The sequence below is a fragment of the Ylistrum balloti genome, unplaced genomic scaffold (assembly GCF_031769215.1).
Source record: "Ylistrum balloti isolate Yb309-2 unplaced genomic scaffold, AGI_CSIRO_Ybal_v1 Utg371490, whole genome shotgun sequence".
In the NCBI taxonomy this organism is placed as follows: domain Eukaryota; kingdom Metazoa; phylum Mollusca; class Bivalvia; order Pectinida; family Pectinidae; genus Ylistrum; species Ylistrum balloti.
The window spans coordinates 139667-162769 of record NW_026782771.1 but is presented as its reverse complement, the minus strand read 5'-3'; the positions used below and the strand labels follow the sequence as shown (position 1 = coordinate 162769).

The 23103-nt window shown below is 33.5% G+C and overlaps 1 protein-coding gene across 1 annotated transcript in view; it reads right to left on the bottom strand.

Annotated features, from left to right (window-relative positions):
• The window catches only part of LOC132562706 (GATA zinc finger domain-containing protein 14-like), a 37049-nt gene continuing 13946 nt past the window's right edge, over positions 1 to 23103 (bottom strand). Inside the window, exons 2-5 of the mRNA XM_060227465.1 lie at positions 7653 to 7898; positions 7213 to 7356; positions 6692 to 6754; positions 1 to 3336 (exon numbers count right to left, since the gene is read on the bottom strand). Coding sequence (XP_060083448.1) covers positions 3294 to 3336; positions 6692 to 6754; positions 7213 to 7356; positions 7653 to 7898 — 496 coding nt within the window. The 3' untranslated portion in view covers positions 1 to 3293. The remainder of the gene's footprint in view (positions 3337 to 6691; positions 6755 to 7212; positions 7357 to 7652; positions 7899 to 23103) is intronic.

Genomic DNA, 23103 nt, shown 5'->3' with positions numbered 1-23103 from the left:
TTTAACATTTCAAACTTTATTTTCAATGAAGTAATGGAATGAGATGATATCATACAAGATTTAAAAGCCATACAAGTTCATCAACTGATGCAAGTCCGGATTTAAAATGGATTGAGAACTACATCTGGATGACCAAGTATCCTGAATATCCCTACAGTTACTAACAAAAAAACCCTAAGATATTTGTAAATCTGTCTTCAATAATGATTACATATACTCACAAACTAAAAACAGACACATATATCCCGTATAAAATCTAATCCAAAGCATGAAATTTCTGATTACTTTTGATTGATACCGTATAGCTGCTTATTTTAGCAGAGATGATATTTTTGTGATTTTGAGTCATTTTTTAAAATTTAACAGTGAAATATTAAGACACATGAAAATACTGTCCGCAATATAAAACATTTGTTTGAATGAAGTAACCAGTACTAACCTGCTTTAGCTTCTTCCATAATGATGGTATGATTTGACAAATGGTATATACACATTTTGATAACAGTTTAGGTAGCATTCTTATATATACGTGTTATAAACAAACACTTGTGAGCACAACAATGTAACACTGCAGAGCTGTACAGAAAATTTCACGCACACAGCTTGTCTATTCATGAAAATTTGATTTCAAATTTATGCCACGTTGCAAAAATTTTAATTCGTGAAAATTCATTTTCTTGATTTATGTGGAAATCACAAAAATTTTGCCTGTGAAAATAACCGACCATACAGTATACTATTTTATTTGAAAGCAATGCATGTATACTAATATCTTAACCTCTTGTAATCACAAGATGTATACTAATATGCCATGTTAACTTCTTGTAATCACAAGATGTATACTAATATGTCAACTTAACCTCTTGTTATCACAAGATGCGACAAACTAAAATTGACACAAAAAAAATTGTTATGAATCAAGAAATTGCTTTTACTCAGTAAGACCTCTATTAAAGTGTAGTAGCAATAAAATACTGTGTTTCCTTTTATCTTTTTTGAATGGGATAATTTCAGAAGACCAAGGTTATGTAAACTCATGAATATCATGTTTAAGGCAAAGATTGGATAACAGGATAATCCAAAATATCCTGTAGTACTGTAGTAGGTTGGTAAATCATCATCTGCTGCTTCTCAATAAATTATTAAAATGTAAATTGACTTAGAATTTTCATTGAAAGTAATAAATGATTTAAAAAAAATCCCTTTCAAACTTCAGTTATGTAATCAAATATCCTTATTTTGTAATTATTAAATTTTCTCCTTAAACAAATACAAAATTGCTCAGTAGGCAGTGCATCAACAGTCAATAAAATAATGAATAGTGTTTGAGACAAGGATGTAGGTCAAGGACCTCAAAATATCAATAATAACCAGTAAATTTTAAATAAAAGCCAGACTTTTCACATCACAAAATTAAAAATTTGTACTCTCCCAACTGTATTTGCATTCTGACAATTCAATTCAACTTGTTTCTTAAATCCATTATCTATTTTTAGTACAAATTATTTTTATCATGCTCGTGTGATCACAGCAGCTTTATCTATAGGTTGACTTATTTTTTGGTAGGGAAGGTTTCATAAAAGAAACATCAGTATATCGGTACTTCTTACCAGTAATTGTATTTCAATCCATCACTTCAATCAATGTAGAATTTCCTCTAAGACAAAGTACAAATGCATGTTCTATTTGATATACTCTAAAACAGTTCCAATATAAAAGTAGTAGTCCTTATCAAACTAGGGAATCTTCTGGTCACTTACAGAACAAAAATCAGTTATCTCCCTTACATAATGTAATCCATACTACGCGATCCTGGCTACTGTCATCTAGATTTATGTATGTGGTGTGGTTTTAGTTCTCTTATCAGATATACAATACTGAAATTTATGAACGCTAACTGAAGCAACTGTAAACTGATCCAACTGTTACCTCTGACAGCCTTTTATGACAAGGGTCAGTTGTGTCAAAATTTATAGACCAATGCTTAGCCTATAATTGTCAGTAAGGTGCTGTTAATCCATTGTAAATTTAGCACATCTAGAGATGTTCAATTTTCGTTACTTCAGCAAACAAACCATCCAACATTCAAATCATAACTCTCACTTTTTCTTTTGTGTAGTGACCCCAACTTAAGCCAAAATTACTACAGATTGGTTTCCTTCAAGCATATAGATTAATCTTATATGAGAAAAAGCAGTGACATTTTTACAATACCTTTCTAAAATGGCAAGAGAACAGCACAGGAATCTGGTATGAATTTCTAATCCCAAGTTTCATAGTATCATAAAATACATATTTACAAACAGTGAGCTTAGGATTTTTAGTTTCAAGACCCTGTGGTTTAATTGGTACATTCTGTAATATGTAAAATACCTAAATAAACTCTCTGTATTAATGTACTCATATTTCTTTTAAACATTCCTGTACAACTATCAAGAATTTATATTTGGGACAACCAAAAGATGGAGTCATGCCACAATTAAATCTTTTCAATATCAAAATCCTTTTAACAATTGTCAAATCTTGATTCTAAATATATATGTAGTGAACTAATATGACTATGTATACAGATTGAAGGTTTTTCTAAATTTTAATTGAGAGGAAAGAAAACATAATTTGCTAAGACACACGTGGCTTTGTTAAAATTGTAAAACAATGAATCAAATTCAAAATGATGTCTAACAAGATTGAAGTGAATTTCACTGATGATGCCGTCAAGGTCACAATTGATGAAGTTGAAGGTCACAGACAGACAGCTGTTGATAGTTGAAGTGATAAGATTTCCACAGACAGTGTACAGTTGAGCGTAGATGCACTTCTGAACTGTTGGTACTTTTGAAGTTTGTTGTTTGTATTGAAGTATAATGTACAGCATTACAAATCTTTAAACCACAACAAAAAGTCTTCTGTTATGTCACTTCAACATGGAAACACAATAATAATCAGGTGTCAAGATTTCCTTAAACACGATCTAGGTTGTGTGTGATGTCCCTTCTTAAAAATTCTGGTATCCAAAATTACAGAATTATGTACAGTACCAACCCCACCTCACCCAAGTTAACATGGTGAAGATGAAATATTTTCTTGTCACAAACTTCAAGCAATATGAACTGTCACATGATCATAAGGGGGTGAAGATTTCTTTCGATAGTTTTTTCAGGAGGGTATCACATTCCAAAATGTGTTACTTTCTCACATATCTGCCTGTAACACCTAAATGTTGATAGAATCTTGGGCATTGCTTGTTATTCTGTGTAAATATGTAGTCCTCAAACACTCTAACACTAAATGCATCACCGTCTTTCCCGATAGATGTTTTCAAATGGGGATTTCGACCTGGAAAAAAAAAATAAATGAAAAAATCAGAATAAAGAGAAATACATCTGAATTTCAATAGCAACTACAAATAAAATTCACACACAAGAGCTAGGAATTATACTGAGATACAAGCACATTTACAAAAGTGTACGTAATATAATACATGTATTTAATACTATCAATTTACATGACCCAGATTAGCAATTGAAATGCCTGTTGTTTAATGTCTTATTAATGAAAAAGTTTAAATACTACATATTTGTGATATTTCCAGAATAATACAAAACAATTAATTCACAAAGTCAAAATTGTAGATATTGGTTATTGTACATTGGTGAGATGACAGTTACAAACATGATAATGTGTGTTACTGATACATGTATCTTAAACAATATTCTTAAAACCAACAGTTTTTTTTCTAAAAATCAGATAAGCTTGTGCAACTGAGCGAGAATTAATGGACTTTAAACAATTACCTGGTACATGTAAAACCAGTTCAAAGAACCAGTACATTGTCAATGAAAAAATAGATTGACTTATGTCAGTATCAGCTATTTTAATACTTTCCCACAGCGAAGAATGCTGTCACTTAAGTCACTGAACCTTTTTATATGCAAATTTGAAACCTTTGAAGTTAGGAAATGGCCAGAAAGGGAAAATTTTTTAACAAATTGTGATAATACACAGATAAATTACCAATGTACTCGCATGTTAAATTAGTCAAAGGTTGTTACCATCTGAGGACCAAGAAGGAAGGTATTTGGGATTAACATTGGCTAATCTAAAAAAAAAACGACAACCGGCTCTAGTGGAGCCAAAGTATCTGCTAAAAAGTATCAAATTTGCCAAAATACCTGCTTAACAAATTACCAACTATACATTTACAAACTGACCAACTGTCATTGGTAGCGACATGACCATATCAACTGAACAGTACTTTCTGATAAAAAAGGCTAAAAAACTACATTCATATATAATTTTTGTCATTAAAAACAAAATTTGTGTTTGAATAGATACAAACAAGTTCAGATCCAACAGACAAAATAACAGGGTTCCTTTTGTCATCATAAATAAATAATCCTATGAAATATTATTATTCAAAATTTACATATCAGTATATTGACACCAAAAGTCTCATATACTGAAATCTGGTACACTAATGACATATTGTCGAATATATAAAAATATTGAGGGATACCTCTATAACTTAAAAGCCAATTGACCAGCCACATATACAAAATTTTGGCAGTATGAATTTCAATTACATTATTACTTCACTTGTCTCTGCAATGGCTCACTGTTTAGTGGAGTTGTTCCTCAAGTATCGTGTATCATTGAGTGATGTGTTTAGTTCACTTGTCTCTGCAATGGCTCACTGTTTAGTGGAGTTGTTCCCCAAGTACTGTGTATCATTGAGTGATGTGTTTAGTTCACTTGTCTCTGCAATGGCTCACTGTTTAGTGGAGTTGTTTTCCAAGTACTGTGTATCATTGAGTGATGTGTTTAGTTCACTTGTCTCTGCAATGGCTCACTGTTTAGTGGAGTTGTTCCCCAAGTATTGTGTATCACTGAGTGATGTGTTTAGTTCACTTGTCTCTGCAATGGCTCTCTGTTAGTGGAGTTGTTCCCCAAGTATTGTGTATCATTGAGTTATGTGTTTAGTTCACTTGTCTCTACAATGGCTCAGTTTTTATTGGAGTTGTTCCCCAAGTATTGTGTATCATTGAGTTATGTGTTTAGTTCACTTGTCTCTGCAATGGCTCACTGTTTAGTGGAGTTGTTCCCCAAGTATTGTGTATAATTGAGTTATGTGTTTAGTTCACTTGTCTCTACAATGGCACTCTGTTTAGTGGAGTTGTTTCTCAAGTATTGTGTATCATTGAGTGATGTGTTTAGTTCACTTGTCTCTGCAATGGCTCACTGTTTAGTGGAGTTGTTTTCCAAGTATTGTGTATCATTGAGTGATGTGTTTAGTTCACTTGTCTCTACAATGGCTCAGTTTTTATTGGAGTTGTTCCCCAAGTATTGTGTATCATTGAGTTATGTGTTTAGTTCACTTGTCTCTGCAATGGCTCACTGTTTAGTGGAGTTGTTCCCCAAGTATTGTGTATCATTGAGTTATGTGTTTAGTTCACTTGTCTCTGCAATGGCTCACTGTTAGTGGAGTTGTTCCCCAAGTATTGTGTATCATTGAGTGATGTGTTTATTTCACTTGTCTCTACAATGGCACTCTGTTTAGTGGAGTTGTTTCTCAAGTATTGTGTATCATTGAGTGATGTGTTTAGTTCACTTGTCTCTGCAATGGCTCACTGTTTAGTGGAGTTGTTCCCCAAGTATTGTGTATCATTGAGTGATGTGTTTAGTTCACTTGTCTCTACAATGGCTCACTGTTTAGTGGAGTTGTTCCCCAAGTATTGTGTATCATTGAGTGATGTGTTTAGTTCACTTGTCTCTACAATGGCTCACTGTTAGTGGAGTTGTTCCCCAAGTATTGTGTATCATTGAGTTATGTGTTTAGTTCACTTGTCTCTACAATGGCACTCTGTTTAGTGGAGTTGTTTCTCAAGTATTGTGTATCATTGAGTGATGTGTTTAGTTCACTTGTCTCTGCAATGGCTCACTGTTAGTGGAGTTGTTCCCCAAGTATTGTGTATCATTGAGTGATGTGTTTAGTTCACTTGTCTCTACAATGGCTCACTGTTAGTGGAGTTGTTTCTCAAGTATTGTGTATCATTGAGTGATGTGTTTAGTTCACTTGTCTCTACAATGGCTCACTGTTAGTGGAGTTGTTTCTCAAGTATTGTGTATCATTGAGTGATGTGTTTAGTTCACTTGTCTCTGCAATGGCTCACTGTTTAGTGGAGTTGTTCCCCAAGTATTGTGTATCATTGAGTTATGTGTTTAGTTCACTTGTCTCTACAATGGCTCACTGTTAGTGGAGTTGTTCCCCAAGTATTGTGTATCATTGAGTGATGTGTTTAGTTCACTTGTCTCTACAATGGCTCACTGTTAGTGGAGTTGTTTCTCAAGTATTGTGTATCATTGAGTTATGTGTTTAGTTTATTTGTCTCTGTAGTGTTATGCTGTTTAGTTCATTTGTCTTTGTAGCATTGTGATGTCATCCTATGTGTTTAGTTCACTTGTCCCTGATTGTCAGGTTGTTTAGTAGAACTGTCACTGTAAAATTGGAATGTTGTTGTGTTTAGTTCACTTATTGTAGTGTTTCTGTATTGTTAGGTTGTTAGCAAGTTATATGTGAAGTTGGCATTGTAGTATTGGGTTGTGTGGTGAATAGAGATTAGTTTTTTATGGTTATGTCAGGACGTGTGGAAGTACTTCAATCTGTTGTTTGATCCTTTTCAGGCTTCCTTACCTGCTTCTGCTGCGAGAGTACTTCCTGTACCTATCATATCTTGGTGGTGAACGAGACCTTGATCTGAAAATATATACAAATGTAAATACTTTGGAAAAAAAATTGAAACTGCCCTGTTTGCCCTATGTAATGAATTTCATGTTATTGAGAGAAACTGCAAGCTTTGACATAAACAGGAAACAAGTGGCTACCAGACTGTTTTCTGACATAATGTCATTCATTTGATGGTTATTCAGTACTCATGCTCTTGATTTTCAATTAATAATTGTGAGACTGATGGCAGATTAAATGTCATACATTTGACATATCACACACATTTTTAAAGCAATATATATCACTCAGATCACCATATTCAGGTCAATATATATAAAATAGCAAGATTGTCAAACTAGTTTATAAACATTTTAAAAACTCTCCTATGTAAACTAACCCTGAAATCCTCTTTTCTTTACTGGTTTATCATTATGTGCAACAGTAAAGAGAATTTGTAACTAATATTCTGCTATAGTGGGACAACATACCTCGAAAAACCTCCATTGTACATATGCTGCCTTCGACTATCACGACCATCTCTGCTATCCCTCCTACGGGTGGGTGGACCAGCGCTACCCCACCTCGACTTCCCACTTGACATCTCTACACGTGCTCTTCTGTGGTTGATGATTCTATCAAATGACAAATTATGTCTAAATATGTACACAACAATAGTGTTCATAGAACAAAATACAAAACATTGGAAATCAGCACAGACGTTGTTTGACATCATTTATAAATTAGAACTTTTAGTTATTGGGAAATGTTGCTTTTGAAAATCAATATCACTCAGAAATATTCTTGTAATAAGGATTTCATTTATTTGGTACAATGATGCTCCCTTCTGAAATCATCAAATACCAGGTACCAAACCATAGATAATACCAAAGATGAATCCTAGAGCAAAATACTAAATAAACAAACTTACTCGCCATCCATTTCATCAGCTGCATGTTCAGCATCTTTAATGTTGTAGAATACTACAAATGCGAATCCTGGCGGATTGCGAGCTATCCAGACACTCTTTATGCGTCCAAAGCGACCAAATTTGTCCTCTAACTCTTCTTTCACAGCTCCTCGTCCAATTTGTCCCACATATACCTTACAGTCCAAGTCCCCAGCAGATGAACTGCCACGACTGCTCATACTGTCACTCTCAAGGGGCCAGCCAATGCTAGAAGGCAAAGTAAACATATCAGCATCAATTATGTTCTGAATGTTTTACTGATGCATAAGTATAGCTACAATGTATGTATTCTGACGGCTTATATATGAAGTATGTAACATATGGAAACAAACTTCTATATCAGTTTTGAATTATCTTTATTACAGAATTACTGGCTTACAGCTAAACTGTTTAATCAATTAATGCAGTTAACGACAACAAACACAGGTAGATCACAAGAATAATTTTTTACTTTGAACAAAGACCTGGTTTGATTTTAATTGGTTAAAGTTGGTCTATTGACTCATATAAACTGCTATTGCTTCACTTACTTTGAATGAAAAGTTAAAGTAATTTTTGTACAATTTATTTTTGTGGAGTCCATGATTCAAAAATATAGATAATGATCCTAGTGTGTATTATTATGTTGTTTATATATGTGTGAAATGTCTACATTGTCACAGGTATATCATTTAAATTAACATCTTGATTTTGACAAATGGTACAAGTTATTTCATCAATTAATACTACATTTATCAAGACAGTATTGCTTTGCATTTATAAGTCACAAAACAATGTAAGAATTTTCGAATGCTACCAAGCTACCAGAAATCTATCACAGTGACAAAATAATGTCTGTTTATCACACTTATACAATTAATACAAAGAGAATTAGTTCTTGAGATTGTCCATAATGTGAACTATATATGTGAATAGTACATTGTATAACACTTTGACAATGTGCTCTCTCTCTTTATTATTTCTAAATATTGGTTTTTGGGTAACCTTAACCAGGGTTTGTGTGGGGTGTTTCATAAATAGTGTCATTTTCAGATTTCCTGAAAATAACTTGGGTCCTTAATGGTTGTAGCTATATGGCTGAATTCTGTATAGAGTTTGGTAAACCCGAATATATAGACACACTGTAAGTGTTATGGATTCATTCTGTGAACCGTGTATATATAAATAGGTTATTATCACAGTCAAGGTAACAAGTGGATGAACTATTAAGTCTTCTGATCCACAGTGCATTATTGTACCTAATTAAAATGTGCAGGCACATACTTTAAAAGTTCCTAACCAAGCATGATGTCAGCAAATTTTACTGTGTATATTATATCATCTACTTGTTTAATCCTTAGGTTTAAAGTGAAGCATGTATATGTCCTCATTTTTTTTTAAAGGGTACTCCAACAGTGTTCTCCATAGTCAGCTTGTATCATTTATGATAAATACATGTACATGCAAGTCAAGTAATATAAATAAGATCTGACACTTGTAAGCTATATAATCATATCAATTTACACCTATTGTGAAAGTTTTTTTGTATACCTCTGTTTGTGACTGTGTATGAAAATATGTTAACAATTTGATCTTTGACAGTGAACTTTTATAGGGTGTCAAACATTTGTTGTTTCTATGGTCAAAGTTTAATGAAGAAAGCTATGACAGTCTATACAGATTACTGGAAATCAATGGCAGCACTTGGGGATTGGGTATTCTTTTATGCCCATTAATCACTTCAGTATCTTGTTATTATCATACTCCAGTTATTACCTGACATGGCCATGAGTGGCGATGCCATTAATAAATGCACAGTATAAATAATTTTACAAGACATTTGTTTTGGACAGCAGAAGAAATTTGCATTGACAACAGCAAGGCTAATAAAGATTGTAAACATGTTTTGTGAAATGAATGTGACAAAAGATTTATAACATTATATTGAAAAAATCATTTGATTTCATTTGTAACAAGCAATTTCATTGGATCAAATGGAAAATACCAGAAATTGTATATTAGAGTCCTTTGTGTATCTGAGGAGACAAAAGAAATGACTTATATGAAATGAATAGGGCAAGGCACATCTGTTACTAAGTGATAGAAACACCTCAATGGCTATTATTTCCAAACAAATTATTTTTCAGGCAAGTCAAGTTCTATAAAGTAGTAACAATAAAGTCTCCATCATCATTTACTGAATGTCTGTATAAGTGGAAGTAAAGCCTGTTAAATAAATAAAAAAGTCTCCATCTATCACACAAACATAACTTTAAGAGAGATGTTTATTGATGATTGATTGAAACTCTGTCAGCATACACAACTTTGTGCCAAATTGTCAGATCAATTTTGGTGCTTGCAAAACTGGTGATTTCTTATTAAATCATGCACCAACACTAATAGTGTGATAGCTGAAAAACATTGTACCTAAATTTCATCAAGTGGACAAAGTACTCAATTTTGCATATAATTTGAATGGAGAATTTTTCTAAAATAATCCATGCTTAGCAGATGAACATGGAAACATTTACTCCACAAATAAATCAGATTTATGATCAAGTCAACAAACACATTGTAATTGGCTCTTGGTATAACTAGTGGTTTTAAATGATATCAGAAGTATGAAACTGTTTAGTGCATTTTGAAAATCTATGTGTGCACGTGTAATTCAGTAATTGTGTGTTATTTCCTATTTCCATGCAACATTTTATCGACTTTAAAAAAAATAGAGTACGCAGGTAAATCACGGAACAAATTCACAAACATGGAAAGGAAGTCTTTGTGTATAACCAAGCCGGCGATAACCGCGTAATATCCCATTTCAAGTTCAAATTTTCAGAGAGTCCACATTGAAACATCGACATAATAAATAAAAGCTTCTGCTGAGAAGTAAAATATCTAAAAGTTTTAAGTAGCCAGAGTTGCAGTGGATCAAACACACTACTCCACAATGTTGTACTTGCCCCACGCTTGGGTAAGCCTGGTCGCCAGCATGTATGTTTCAACATGTGGCGTGGAGGAGCCGAGGTGAAATCGGCATACTAGCAAAAATGAAGTATTTTTGGCCGATTTGTGGATCCTATCTGTTATCTAAACATACCAGAACCAAGTAAGGATAACTTATAAAGAAAATGAGTGGCAATATGTACTCAAAAATGCGAGAAATTGCAATCCAAATACATACCAACAAATCTAGTCCGGAAATGATAGGTACTGACTAAAATTGAAAGTCGCCGTAATCCGGATTCTGAGGAAGACGGACATTATAAAATGACAAGGCCGAAAACGAATCACCAGAATTTTAAGTTTAAACATTGAAGTTATATGGAAACCATGTAAAATAACTTCAAGTTTATTTTAATACTGCAAGAACTATAGATTACATAACAACGTGAATACTAAAAAATTCATTGAGTTACCTCCCCTAGGACGCAAACACAAATTTCTGTCTGTACCTCCACAAATAGTGGTTTAGCATTATTCTGAAGAAGGATGATTAAAAAAAAAATACAAAAACCTAGAAAGATAAATATATATTGACGATCAAAAATAATAAAGCTCTATGTATATGGGTCAAGTGAAAACCCACACAATTGCTTAAATGAGATAAACTTGTGTTCCGTGTTATCTCTATAATTTAGACTGGCTAGGAATTCCTATGATATACACACTACGCATACAGCCATGCGCAAATTCGCATAGATAAACATTAATTAAAGTGCTGATTGGGACATGAAACCCATGTATACATCTTTATATACAGGTGTTTGTAATATACCGATGACCTTTAAGAATTGAATAAGCATTTTTTTATTATGGAAACTTAAATGGTTGGATTTATTTTTAAAGAAATGCCATAGGTAAAACAGGAAAGGGTTCAATTCTGGGAAGAATTTCACCTAATTTTCATTATCATAGTATTGTTTCGTGTCTGGAAAAAATATGGAGATTATCAAAAATGATTTTAAACATGATTATAAATGTAACATGTTTCGGTACAAATTTGATAGCTGTCTTTGCGAACTCATTCGTGGCTACTAATTACAAAAGTTACCCCTATGTCTGTCATCATCAACATTGTGATACCCGGCCACCCATTAACATCCTAGCTGTTCCTCACTTGTCAAACATTATATAAAGCTTTCAGCGTTATACTACACTGATCAGGTTGGCTATTGCATGTCTTCTCTTTCTTGTATCATATGGCGGTTTTCATATCTGTGTGTATCCGATTTTCTCCTCATTTCTTTTCGTTTTTTAGTGTTCGACGAACCATGTAATGATTTTAGGTCCTATGGAGATCGCATTTCATGTAAAAGTATACTTTTAATACGTATTTTAACAGATAAGCATTTTGTTCCGATAAAAAGGCAATATCCAGTGAAAAAATGCGATTTTGATTACAGCAAGTGGCTTTTATTTATCGGAAACATGAGAAACGGACCAGATTTATTTGCCAAAAATAAAACGACTCCTTTCAGCAAAGATAGGAAACAGATTCACAGTATCTGCTAAGCTTGGTGCTTATTCTCCCGAATACAGATGGCATAGCATTACTGGATATTACACCTGATTAAAGTTCTATACAATACACGTTGCATCAACTTGATAATTAATGTTAAAACGAAAATCATACATCACAACGATTTGTAAAGTATCTAAATAAAAGTTTTCGGGTGTATTGTTCCAGGAGTCTTTTTAATTACAGTTTGCTGTTCAAGAATTTTGCTACGAATTTATTGTAAATCAAATAGGAATTTGTGGACCTAATAAACATAAAGAAGTGGTCATGGTCATGTCTATTTCCTTGGAGCAGCTAGACATGCAAGAAATATAGCCCTCCAGGGTGATATGGGATGAATTCGTGTGGAGTTAGTCAGTATACACAGTTAGCTTCGTTATATTTACGTAATAACTTGTGCCCAATTCCCTTGTTCAAATTTATTTTGGCAATAAAATATGTTTAAACTAACAAAATAAAAACTATGAAAAGGGTAGATTAAGGCATTCCGAATTCATAGGTGATCACGCGACCTTAGAAAATCCGGACGCTCGTGTGTTATGGGTCTTAATACAGATAAAAGACTAAAATTTTGAAGTAAATGTATCGCCCTATCAATAAACAGAAGAAATTAAAATGTTTTAATTATAAAAGAGACTGATGTGACAAATATCCATGTCTGATGATGGTATTAATATAAATTATTACGAACAACCTATATATACAGGAGCTACAGACTACTGAGTCTGTCGTTTACTCTGTTGAAGTTAAATGTAAGAGAAACATGTTTAGATGTGATTCTTTGCTCTTGAAATCGAAATGGACAGACAAGAATGACCTGCAAGTCCTGTTAACAATACATTATGTCAATTATGTAAGTGGCGATGAAGGGCAAATTAAATATTTATCGCTACAGATTCATTCAGACCTGTTTGTCTAGACACATTTGTGTTTTACACCATGTGATATAACATTAAATCAACATATTATAAAGGTATGCTTGAAAAAAACTTATTGGCCATCTTTATAGTCTTTGAACTGTTCAATAAAGACTTGTTCAAGATCACAGCCAGACGTCGTAAAATTTACAACATCAGTTCAAAGTCGTTACTGTACACATCGATGTATATCATTGTACTGTGACATTATTGATCAACATTGTTCAAATTATGATTTTAGCTTCGTAACAGGTGCAAGATTGAAGGTTTATGGTGCTTTGCGATTTCACATTTCCCCCTGAAATTCATTCATTTATTCGTTCATTCATTCATTCATTCGTTCGTTCGTTCGTTCAATCATATGTCCTCGATTTTTCAGGGACGTTACCGGATTTGGTGATCTCTTTGATTATAAAGACGAAAGTGAAGCTGTTGAGAAAATACATATAGTGAATAAAGAACTCAAACATTATCAGTCGTGCGGGAGCGTAATTAGTTGATTACAATGTAAATGAAATGATCTCTATTCCCGTTTTCCTATTTCCCAAGAGTTTGACACATTTAACTTGTGCTGTAATGATAACTGATGTTTATTTTTCTCTTTTATACATCGATGTCTATTATGTCTGCATTAAAAAAAAATGCGATAAATAATTTCGGTGACATTTATAAAGACTGAGTCCTGAGAACTTCAATATATTACATTATTAATACTTAGATATTGATATGACGACATATATTCTACAATATCGTGCACGTGGAATAGAGATTAGATAATCAAATATTCTTCTAAAATATCTCTACAAGCCTTGAAAAATATCATAAGATCACTTAAAACAGCAATAGAAACCAGTTCACCTATTCATTGATAACATCTATAATAAGCCAAATGGGACGTGCTACTATTTCTCTCGACCTCCAGAAAGCTCTTCGTCTCAGTCCTAGGCTTGTGTGTTGGTTACCTGTAGAATACCGTCTCCAGTCCACACAATGTGTACACAGTCAAGCCTCGCTATCAAATAAAACTGCTTTGGACAGAGTCTGGCATGTTGTTAGGGTTTCTTAAAGCTGTTACTTTTAACGTACGAGAGTAATATTCCATCACCTGTTGACCTTCAGTTAAAATTAGTTGCTCCAATAGTAGTACCTATACTTCTTTATGCATTAGAGGTATGGGGCTTTGAAAACTTCACCTCTATGGAGAAACTCCATTTGCAATTTTGGTAAAAGAATTTTAGGTGTTAGAAGAAGCAAGCCAAATTTTATGATCTATGGAGAGATTGACAGATTTCCTTTGTCTATTGAAGTAAAAAGTAGAATAATTGTGTATTGGCATAAGTTAATAACATGTAATAAATTGTCCAGTCATATGTACAAATTTATGTACAATTTACAAATCAGTAGTAATATGAAATTTAGGTTGTTTAATAACGTACGCAAAATATTGATAGAAACTGGTATAAATTTTCTCTGGGATTATGAAAATAATAAATTAAAAGATCAGTTTATTACTTCTTCAGTGACGACAATGACTGATTTTTAAAGCGTGTACTTAGTTTTATTACTTCATTTTAATATAGTGCGATGATTGTGGTTCCATGTATGGAAATCCGGATGATATTTTGATATACGCTTACCGAACATATATTTACAATAACGATGGTCTATTCTTAAGATGCTATAACATATAAATTTCCTTTTGTTTTCGGAGTGATACAGCTGTTGACGAACTGTTAATGGGGGCTTATTAAAATTAACTTAAGTAATTTTTATAGAGTAAATACAATATCAGTGGATAACCATGTATTTGTAATTTAATATGATTGAAAGTAATGTACTGAAAAAAAGTTTATCAAATCGAAACATCTTTATGGGATGAACTTTAGATAGTCAGCATGTTTACAAAAAGGTATATCTATTCAGTTTTTGTTATGGAAAGCTTGAAGTTACTGAACTTTTGTCGACCTCTGTGTAATGTGATAGATTAGTTTGAAAAGAATGAACTATCACCTAACCCTCTAGTGGATAGGGTGTCATGTAGCGTGACGGTCAAGAATGGTGGCCCGTCTATATGGGTGGATGAGGGGCGCGAGGATGCGACCTGTCTTCAATTTTCATTCCTAAGATTCTTTCACTTGTAATAAAATGTTTACAAAACACCAAACATGTAGGTTCAATTTCGATAATAGGCTTGTATTAGAAATGTATTCCTCATTTGATGTTGTATGGTATTAGAAACAAAATGTAAATCAGTCAGGTATCCCGAGCTATCTCACCATAATTTGGTACTGGATGTGATATTCTGTTTTTCCCTTTAAACAAAAAGAAATGTAAAGGAATTGTCAAGTGGGAGTTACTGCATTGGAAGAGAACTGCAACGTTACAACTGTGCTGACGTACACTTTTAAAATTATATTAACATCAACTTGATTACACTAATCCTCGACATTAGCCTGGTTATTGTCCTCACTATTCATAACATTTTAGTTTATAAACACACGGAATTAAAGCACTCCTGTAGTTGTATTTAAAGCTTTGTGATACGCGTATACAATAACTATAGTATTGAGTGAAAGCTGTAGGTTTGAAATCCTTTGGTATTATATTTAAAACCCTTAGATGAATTTGATTTACGTCGATATGACGTAGACTTTTCCGTTTTTGTTGCACACAAATGTAATTCTATGATATCTCTTTCTATTCATGTTTAAAATTGTGCATAAGATTGCATGATTCATTTTCAGAACAAAAAAACCATGTATATTATTTTCGTAATCTGATTGCAGAAATACACCCAAAATCACACATGTCTATAGATATTGATATATCTGTTCATATCACACTGTGGGTATTCATGGATGAAAAAAGCCCAACATTTCAATATATATTTCAATCGCCTTACTTAATGGTATGAAAGCACGCTTTCCATCCGTTTATATTTTGTTGTGTGTTGATGTCAAGTAAGTAAGTAAGTAAAACACAGGTGAACATAAGAGATGATCACATTTTATACCGATTGAGGTCTTAATTAAAATGAAATTGATGTCATTGACACGGCGAGCTATCATTCTGATAGATGATGTAATATAACATTTAATTATTCCGTTTAATCTTGAAACAGCGACATCAAATTAGTAGTTATACGAAAGATATGAAACAGTGTTATTTTATTAAATTCCCTTCCATTATTATAGATTATGTTCATTGAACCAATAAAACACATTTACTTTTTAAATTCATCGTATGGTTTGCTATGTTACGTATTTAAGAGAAAAGTTGTTTGCGTGCTACATGAATTGCTGGATGACAAACATAATTTCGATGTCGTTCTACCTTACGTTTCAGTTCAAGAACATGTTGTAACGTTCATTCATAAAAGACACCGTAGTACAAATTTCTGTTCAGTCAAACTTATAAAATTTTATTGTCTTTGTTTCATCAATAAAATATATGTAATGGAAACAAGAAAACATGTATACAAACTGAACCATGCATGTAGGGCCATGGTCGATTGGTTGGTTTATGAAAGCGAATTTGAATATATTTGTCACGCGGGCAAGAATATGTTTCTCACGCGAGAAGTTGTGATGAGTGAACTGCTTTTAAATATCCTGTGTAGGAGAAAAATGTTATGTCTCTGTACAAGTGAAATTTATGTATTTTGATAAGAGTTTCCCTAGTTTTGAATCATGAAACATCCACTTTTTGTACTTTAAAAATAAAACGGCATTTATATTGCTGGTATAAATAATGTTACCAATATTTGGTAATGATTTGTCCTTTGAATCTCTCGAGTAGCCTTCCTTCGCTGCTGACAATTTGTAGTTGTTGAAGGTTTTGTTGTATACTACAGAAACGGGAACAATGTTTCTTCCTTGGAGACCCTAGATTGTTCTATAGTCTTCTATTACGTACCTTGTAATTTCATTCTAGTTCCGCGCTGACATTATCCAAGTTACCTGGATTGACCGAAATTTACATGACAAATGTCAAAGAAGATGCTTAACATTCCAGAACATATGGTCTTATTCTATTGTACTTTTTCAAGGGACTCAGTGTACGTGCTAATACACCTCACACTGGTAATTCATCTGATGAAGGTAACAATGTAGTCATTGAAACGTCACACATGCTTTTTGAACTGGTTTTGATGTAAGAAGTTCTATTCTATGTCTTTCCTGGTCATATTTTGCTCTTGTGTTACCAAGCCCGAGTTTGAAGTAAGATTTTGGGTACGTGTATGCATGGTTTCGATGTAAACGCAATTTAAAACTGAAAGAATACCTCTATTTTTGAGAACTTTCTTTTTGAAGTACCACCAAAGAGAATACATTGTTGTATATTATTCTGGAGCATGTACTAGCAAAAATCAGAACAATGTACAGGATAAGAAGAATAATGGCGATGACGTCACTGAGAAATGGGATTCCTTGTTGACGATAAAATGTTTGTCCAATGAAAAGAATTTCCAACGAAAAGTTGATGGGAATGGACTGTGCTTTCGTGTCCGTCAATTTTGATGTTCTTCAGCGAGGTTTGTTGTTTTGCCGTCACGACTTCCGTTCTCACTTTACTTTGCTACATTTTCTTTTAGTTTGGCACCAAAATCAACCATACAAATTTAAATAGAAGCGATGTATCTATGTTTTCATGTTTTGCACCAGTTCGAGCTGAGTTCGAATTAAGTTCTGCTTACACTTGGATATTGTCTTGGTTTCACAACTGTGAGTCTTCATGGTAAAAACTATACCATTGTTGACTGTGGTATCTGCGTTGTTCTTGTCAATATAAACCTTTATCACTGCTGATATATTCGTTTCTGCTGCTCAAGTTTAATCTTCTGCATTTACCTTGAACAGACTGGTTCCATTCATAGCACGACGTCAAATGTAACACGCGCAATCTGGAGTGTTTCCTTTCTGTTAGTATCTTTGATTTCTTCTTTTGTTTAAATATGAGATGGTCATCAAAAGAATCTAAGTGGAGAACACTCTATTGTAGGTCAGCAAGATTGGCTAAAATCATTTCTTGCCTATTTGTTGCGTTTGTGTAAGGAAAACGAACTGTAAAGAAATATGCTACCAAAATGTGTACTAATGCCCGGACATCTAATTTTGGTGTTTCTGGTTTTGCATTTGTGTTTGTCAAGGAGCTTTCGATTGGTTGTTTTTCTCATAATGGTTCCAAATCATTGGTGAGTGTTGCTATTGGCTAGCGTGGTATAAAGGTCGGTGTGTCCGGTTGGTTGGCTTTGTGATCCCCTTGTAACGGTCCCGGTCATCACTTTGATAGGGCATTGTTTTAGTTAACATGTCGAGTGTCGTCCATTAAGCAGATGTTGTCTCCAATGAATAAATATTTTTGAAAAGAATGAAACTTTGAAAATAAATATATAATATTTTGTCAGAATAGATTCAATAGAAAAGCAAAGACCGGAGAAGGTACCAAATGAAAATGACTCACCAAGGGAAAACTAAATGGGAGTGAATAACATCAATCTAAAGAAAATAAACTCCAAGGGGATACCGAATGGAGAAGGAGAACAACATGCGACCGAAACACCCAAATGGAGGAAAGACGGGAAAAAGTGATTATCTCGCCGGATACAAGCGTTGCGTGACAGATTTATTTGAGTTTTGACACATGTCCATACAGTTGTGGCTGTTTTTATGACTCCCAAGTAATATTCAGCTTCTCACACAGTTTTATGAAGTGTCAATTAAAAGAAATGAGTTATCACCAGAATACATTATCAACTGAACCTTTGTACCAGGTACGTAGGTAAGACGATACGTTGATAACAAATAGGAGTATTTCTTTTCTTTCGAATGTTTCAACGCGTGTTATTTAAATCCAATGATGCAAATAGAATAGATAATTTGCTACATTTCATTGCATGAAAAGTAGTCAGGATAAATGGAAAAAATGTAAAGGCTCACTGAAGAAAAACAAGCAAATAAAATGTTACCGTAAGTGTCTTCTGACAAGCGGAATCCTTTGTCCCAGATATTTAGGTATCATCATGCTATTTTCACCTGAAAATATAAGTTACGGGAAATTTGTCGACTGATGACGTAAAACGTACGCTTGTGAATAGAGCCAGGACAACTTTTAGACGGGGTTGTTTGGTAGGAGGTTGTGACTACCGCACTAATCATCACGAAGGATGCAGCCGTCAAAACCAACGGACATCAGATGGTTTTTAGGAACGTACGATGATGAACAGTATGGCCATCCTCAATGGTCGGCATCGTGATTTGATAGGAAAATATCCTCTATCTTTCCATGAAACCAATGCATGTGCTTCTCACTCTTCTTAACCATAGAATTTGATTTCCCTGTTATATATTTATCAAGTCCTGTTCCTCACTTCGAAGATATGACATTACCGATGGGTGTCTTCGATGAAGCAGGAACTGCTTACTCTTGTAAAACTCTTTTCATATAACGCTTTTGATTCTTTCAATGCTTATTGCTTCTACTTTGTCATTTAGACATGTGGTTAAAATTTGTAGAATCATTCACTTTAGTGTTCCATTCATGTTGTACTCCACCCATACATAACGGTACATGAACGATAAATTGTGAATTCGCGTCATAGTGAAAACGACGCTATATTGATATACCTTAGTGCAAGAACAACTGCCAATAATGAAGCATGCATATTGCGGTGTTTGTGTATTGCCATGGTGATATCGTCGTTTATTGTAATGTTTTATGTTGTCTCTTGGAACGTTGGAAATTAAGCATTACATTCTCACGAATGTATGTCCAATAATGCTCAGCGCACCATCACGTTGTAGATTTGTTGTTTATTCAACGAAATCGTTTGTAAAGTGCGATATCGTGTTAGAGATTGATAGTAAACCCACATCACAAAGAAAAGGGTCACATTGTAGAACTGTCGAACTTCTGTTGTACTTTAATCCATGGTGTCCCCCTTCAATATGAAGATTTGCATCGTCGTAGTTTCATGTAGAATGACGTAATTTCTGGTATGATGTGTTCTACCTATCATATCAATGATATTCAACAATGGAAATTTATCATACATTTATAACGATAAGTCACATGTACCATTATTGTATAATATATAAACAATTGAATATTGTAGTCGAATTAAAGTGTGGGCAACTTTTCTTATGTAGAAATGTCACGTGATGACAGGCGGCGATCCACTTTCATTTTAACGAAGCTTATTGACGAATAAAGCCTCGATATCTCATAGGTACTCAAAACACGACGAATTCAAACGTCTTATCCATTTATGTTGTATCCATAAAGATGGAGCATATACTTACCAGCTTACTAAAATGCAACAAAGCTATATACAGCATATATATATACTTATACGTAGATAATTTCAGGAGAGGCAAAAGGGTATACATGCATATTTATGGCATCATAACTTAATAACCTAAAGTTGATACACAGTGCAATAGATTAAGCAATATAACGCCCATTATGATATTTTTAACAGACAACTATGACAATGACACTATTCAATTATAAGGACGAACAGGCACGAATAACTTCATAGAAAGAAACCACTTTGATATTTTTCACTTTTGTGAATTTCGTATAGCAAATTCTACCGAGGAATGAAAGTTGAAGTGCATTTAGTCATTAGTTGACAAAACTACACAAGCAATAAAACATGGTGTCTTGGTTGCTTGTTTACTTGATATCGAGGGCAAGAGTAATAGGGTACGGAAAATGGCCACACCCTTCTTTGTTGCCAAAAGACGCATCGACTATGATAAAACGACTTATTTACATAATTGGATAATAATGCTCGTGGTATACCTATCCTGAAATATTAAGAGAGTTATAGTTTGATTGAAGTAGTTTTATTTCTCCTATATAAAATGTTTTAAGGGAAGATTCTGAATTAGTTATACCTAGATAACTATACAGAAGCTATGACAAAGAAACACACGCATTAAGTTTAGATATCTAGATCTTTAGCACGGATGACGAACCCTGGAACGATGAAACAACTAGATAACGCAGTCAAGTTTACTTTTATTTCTATATAATTCTACATTTGTATAAAATGTTGCTAATGCGTCTTACGTACAATCTATACACAGGAATGCAATATTGAATACATACAGGGTTAATTGTAAAGAAATGGGTGTTAGCATACTAGCATTATATGACATACATTCCTACTAGTAAACCTGGTGTAAGACAGAATGGTTATCTTCACGTAAGTTATTCCTTTGTTTCGCGCCGGATTAAGCATGAACAGTAAGCTAGATTTTCATTATTCAGGTAGCTATCACCTGTTGTTAAACCAATTAGGTTTCTCATTCGAGGACATAATGGTCAGCGATATGATTGTCAATACTCATAGACTGTGAAGGGGAAAGACACGTAAAAAGATAGCTTCATAGAGATTGTGCCTCAGAATTTTAGGAGTTCATGAGCTATAGTTGCAAAATGTTGCATTTGACATTGGGAATTACTTCAAAAGTATTGTACTTTTTATATAACCTTTATCAATCAATCAATCAATCAATCAATCAATCAATCAATCAATCAATCAATCAATCAGTCAATCATTTGTTTACTAGAATACTAGAACACCGAACACGTCATTCCCGTCGTCATATTCTTTATCGTATGGGGCAGATAAGGCACGCGGACTAACCACAGGTACATGGCGGACGTGTTACCAGGTCAAGGCCATCAATAGCTGGAAGCAAAGATTATTGTACCGTGACATTCCTTTCTAACGTCCGCGTTAATCTCTTCATTTTTAAAGTTAGTACACAGGAGTATAGGATCCCGTACATAAATATAGACCATAAACTGATAAATGAATTGGAATTTCGACGTCATTCATTTATTCATTTGTACGGAAATAAAGAAAAAATCCTTCAAATATTTTACCCTTATATCCACAATAAGAGTTTATCCTTTTCAATCTCAAAAAATTGCACAACAGGCACAAATAATTCATGTATTAACTAATTAATGTAGAAACCATATCCCTTCCAGGATGATCATGTATACAGACCTATAGTTGTAAATTGAAACTGCTTAACCACAGATTTTTCACAAGAGCGAGAAAATGTGAGAATGATTCATAATATGTATTGGATAAAATACATACCCCCCTTTAAAGCATAATTAAAGAAGGAAGGGTGAAAACATATCTATTATTAACAATAAAGATGTTTATACCACGTTTACAACATTATTGATAACGTCTTTCATCAGAAAAACCATTACCATAAAATGCAAAGTAATTCGAACAATGATAATGGTATGCTAACTAAGTTAAGAATATTTTCATATACAAATGTACTCATACATGTACAAATACACCATACAGCATTACAGATTCGGATTCGATTCGATTTTGCTGTTTTTTCGCCTGAGTATGATTCTTAATAGATGTATTACATTAACGAAATCACACATACAAGAAGGTACCGGAGTTTGGTAACTGTTTCACCATTAGAAAGGTCTTATTTCATAAACTTTCCCATGAAACAAGTTGCTTGGTTACATGAATTCAGGGATAGTATTCTCACCATGAAAAGGTCATGAGAACATTTAAATGTTCCTGACATCAATATCTTCATGAATGTTCAAACATTCGATATATATGTAACACCGGTTGCCGAGAGGATTTCTGTTACAGAAACAGATTCAGAGTACTTCCTCTACATAAATTCACAATAGAGACCGAATTATTATAGCATTGATAGCAAGCCAAATCCAATCATTAAGTCGTATTAATTGATACGATGATAAAAATGTAAAAAAAAACCCTCTCTATTTTTATTTAGTTTTCATTCTTCATCAAAGTGAAATTTGAATTTTCAGTCTATGATAACAATAAACTGTGTACTCTTATGTAAGCAGATTCGAGTTAGATAAAAAGCATTGTCACAACACCCCAAAACACTGATTTTTCCTTTTTATTTCATCATCCATATCTTAATTTCTCAACATTTTCTTTTACAAAAGGAGCGACAAT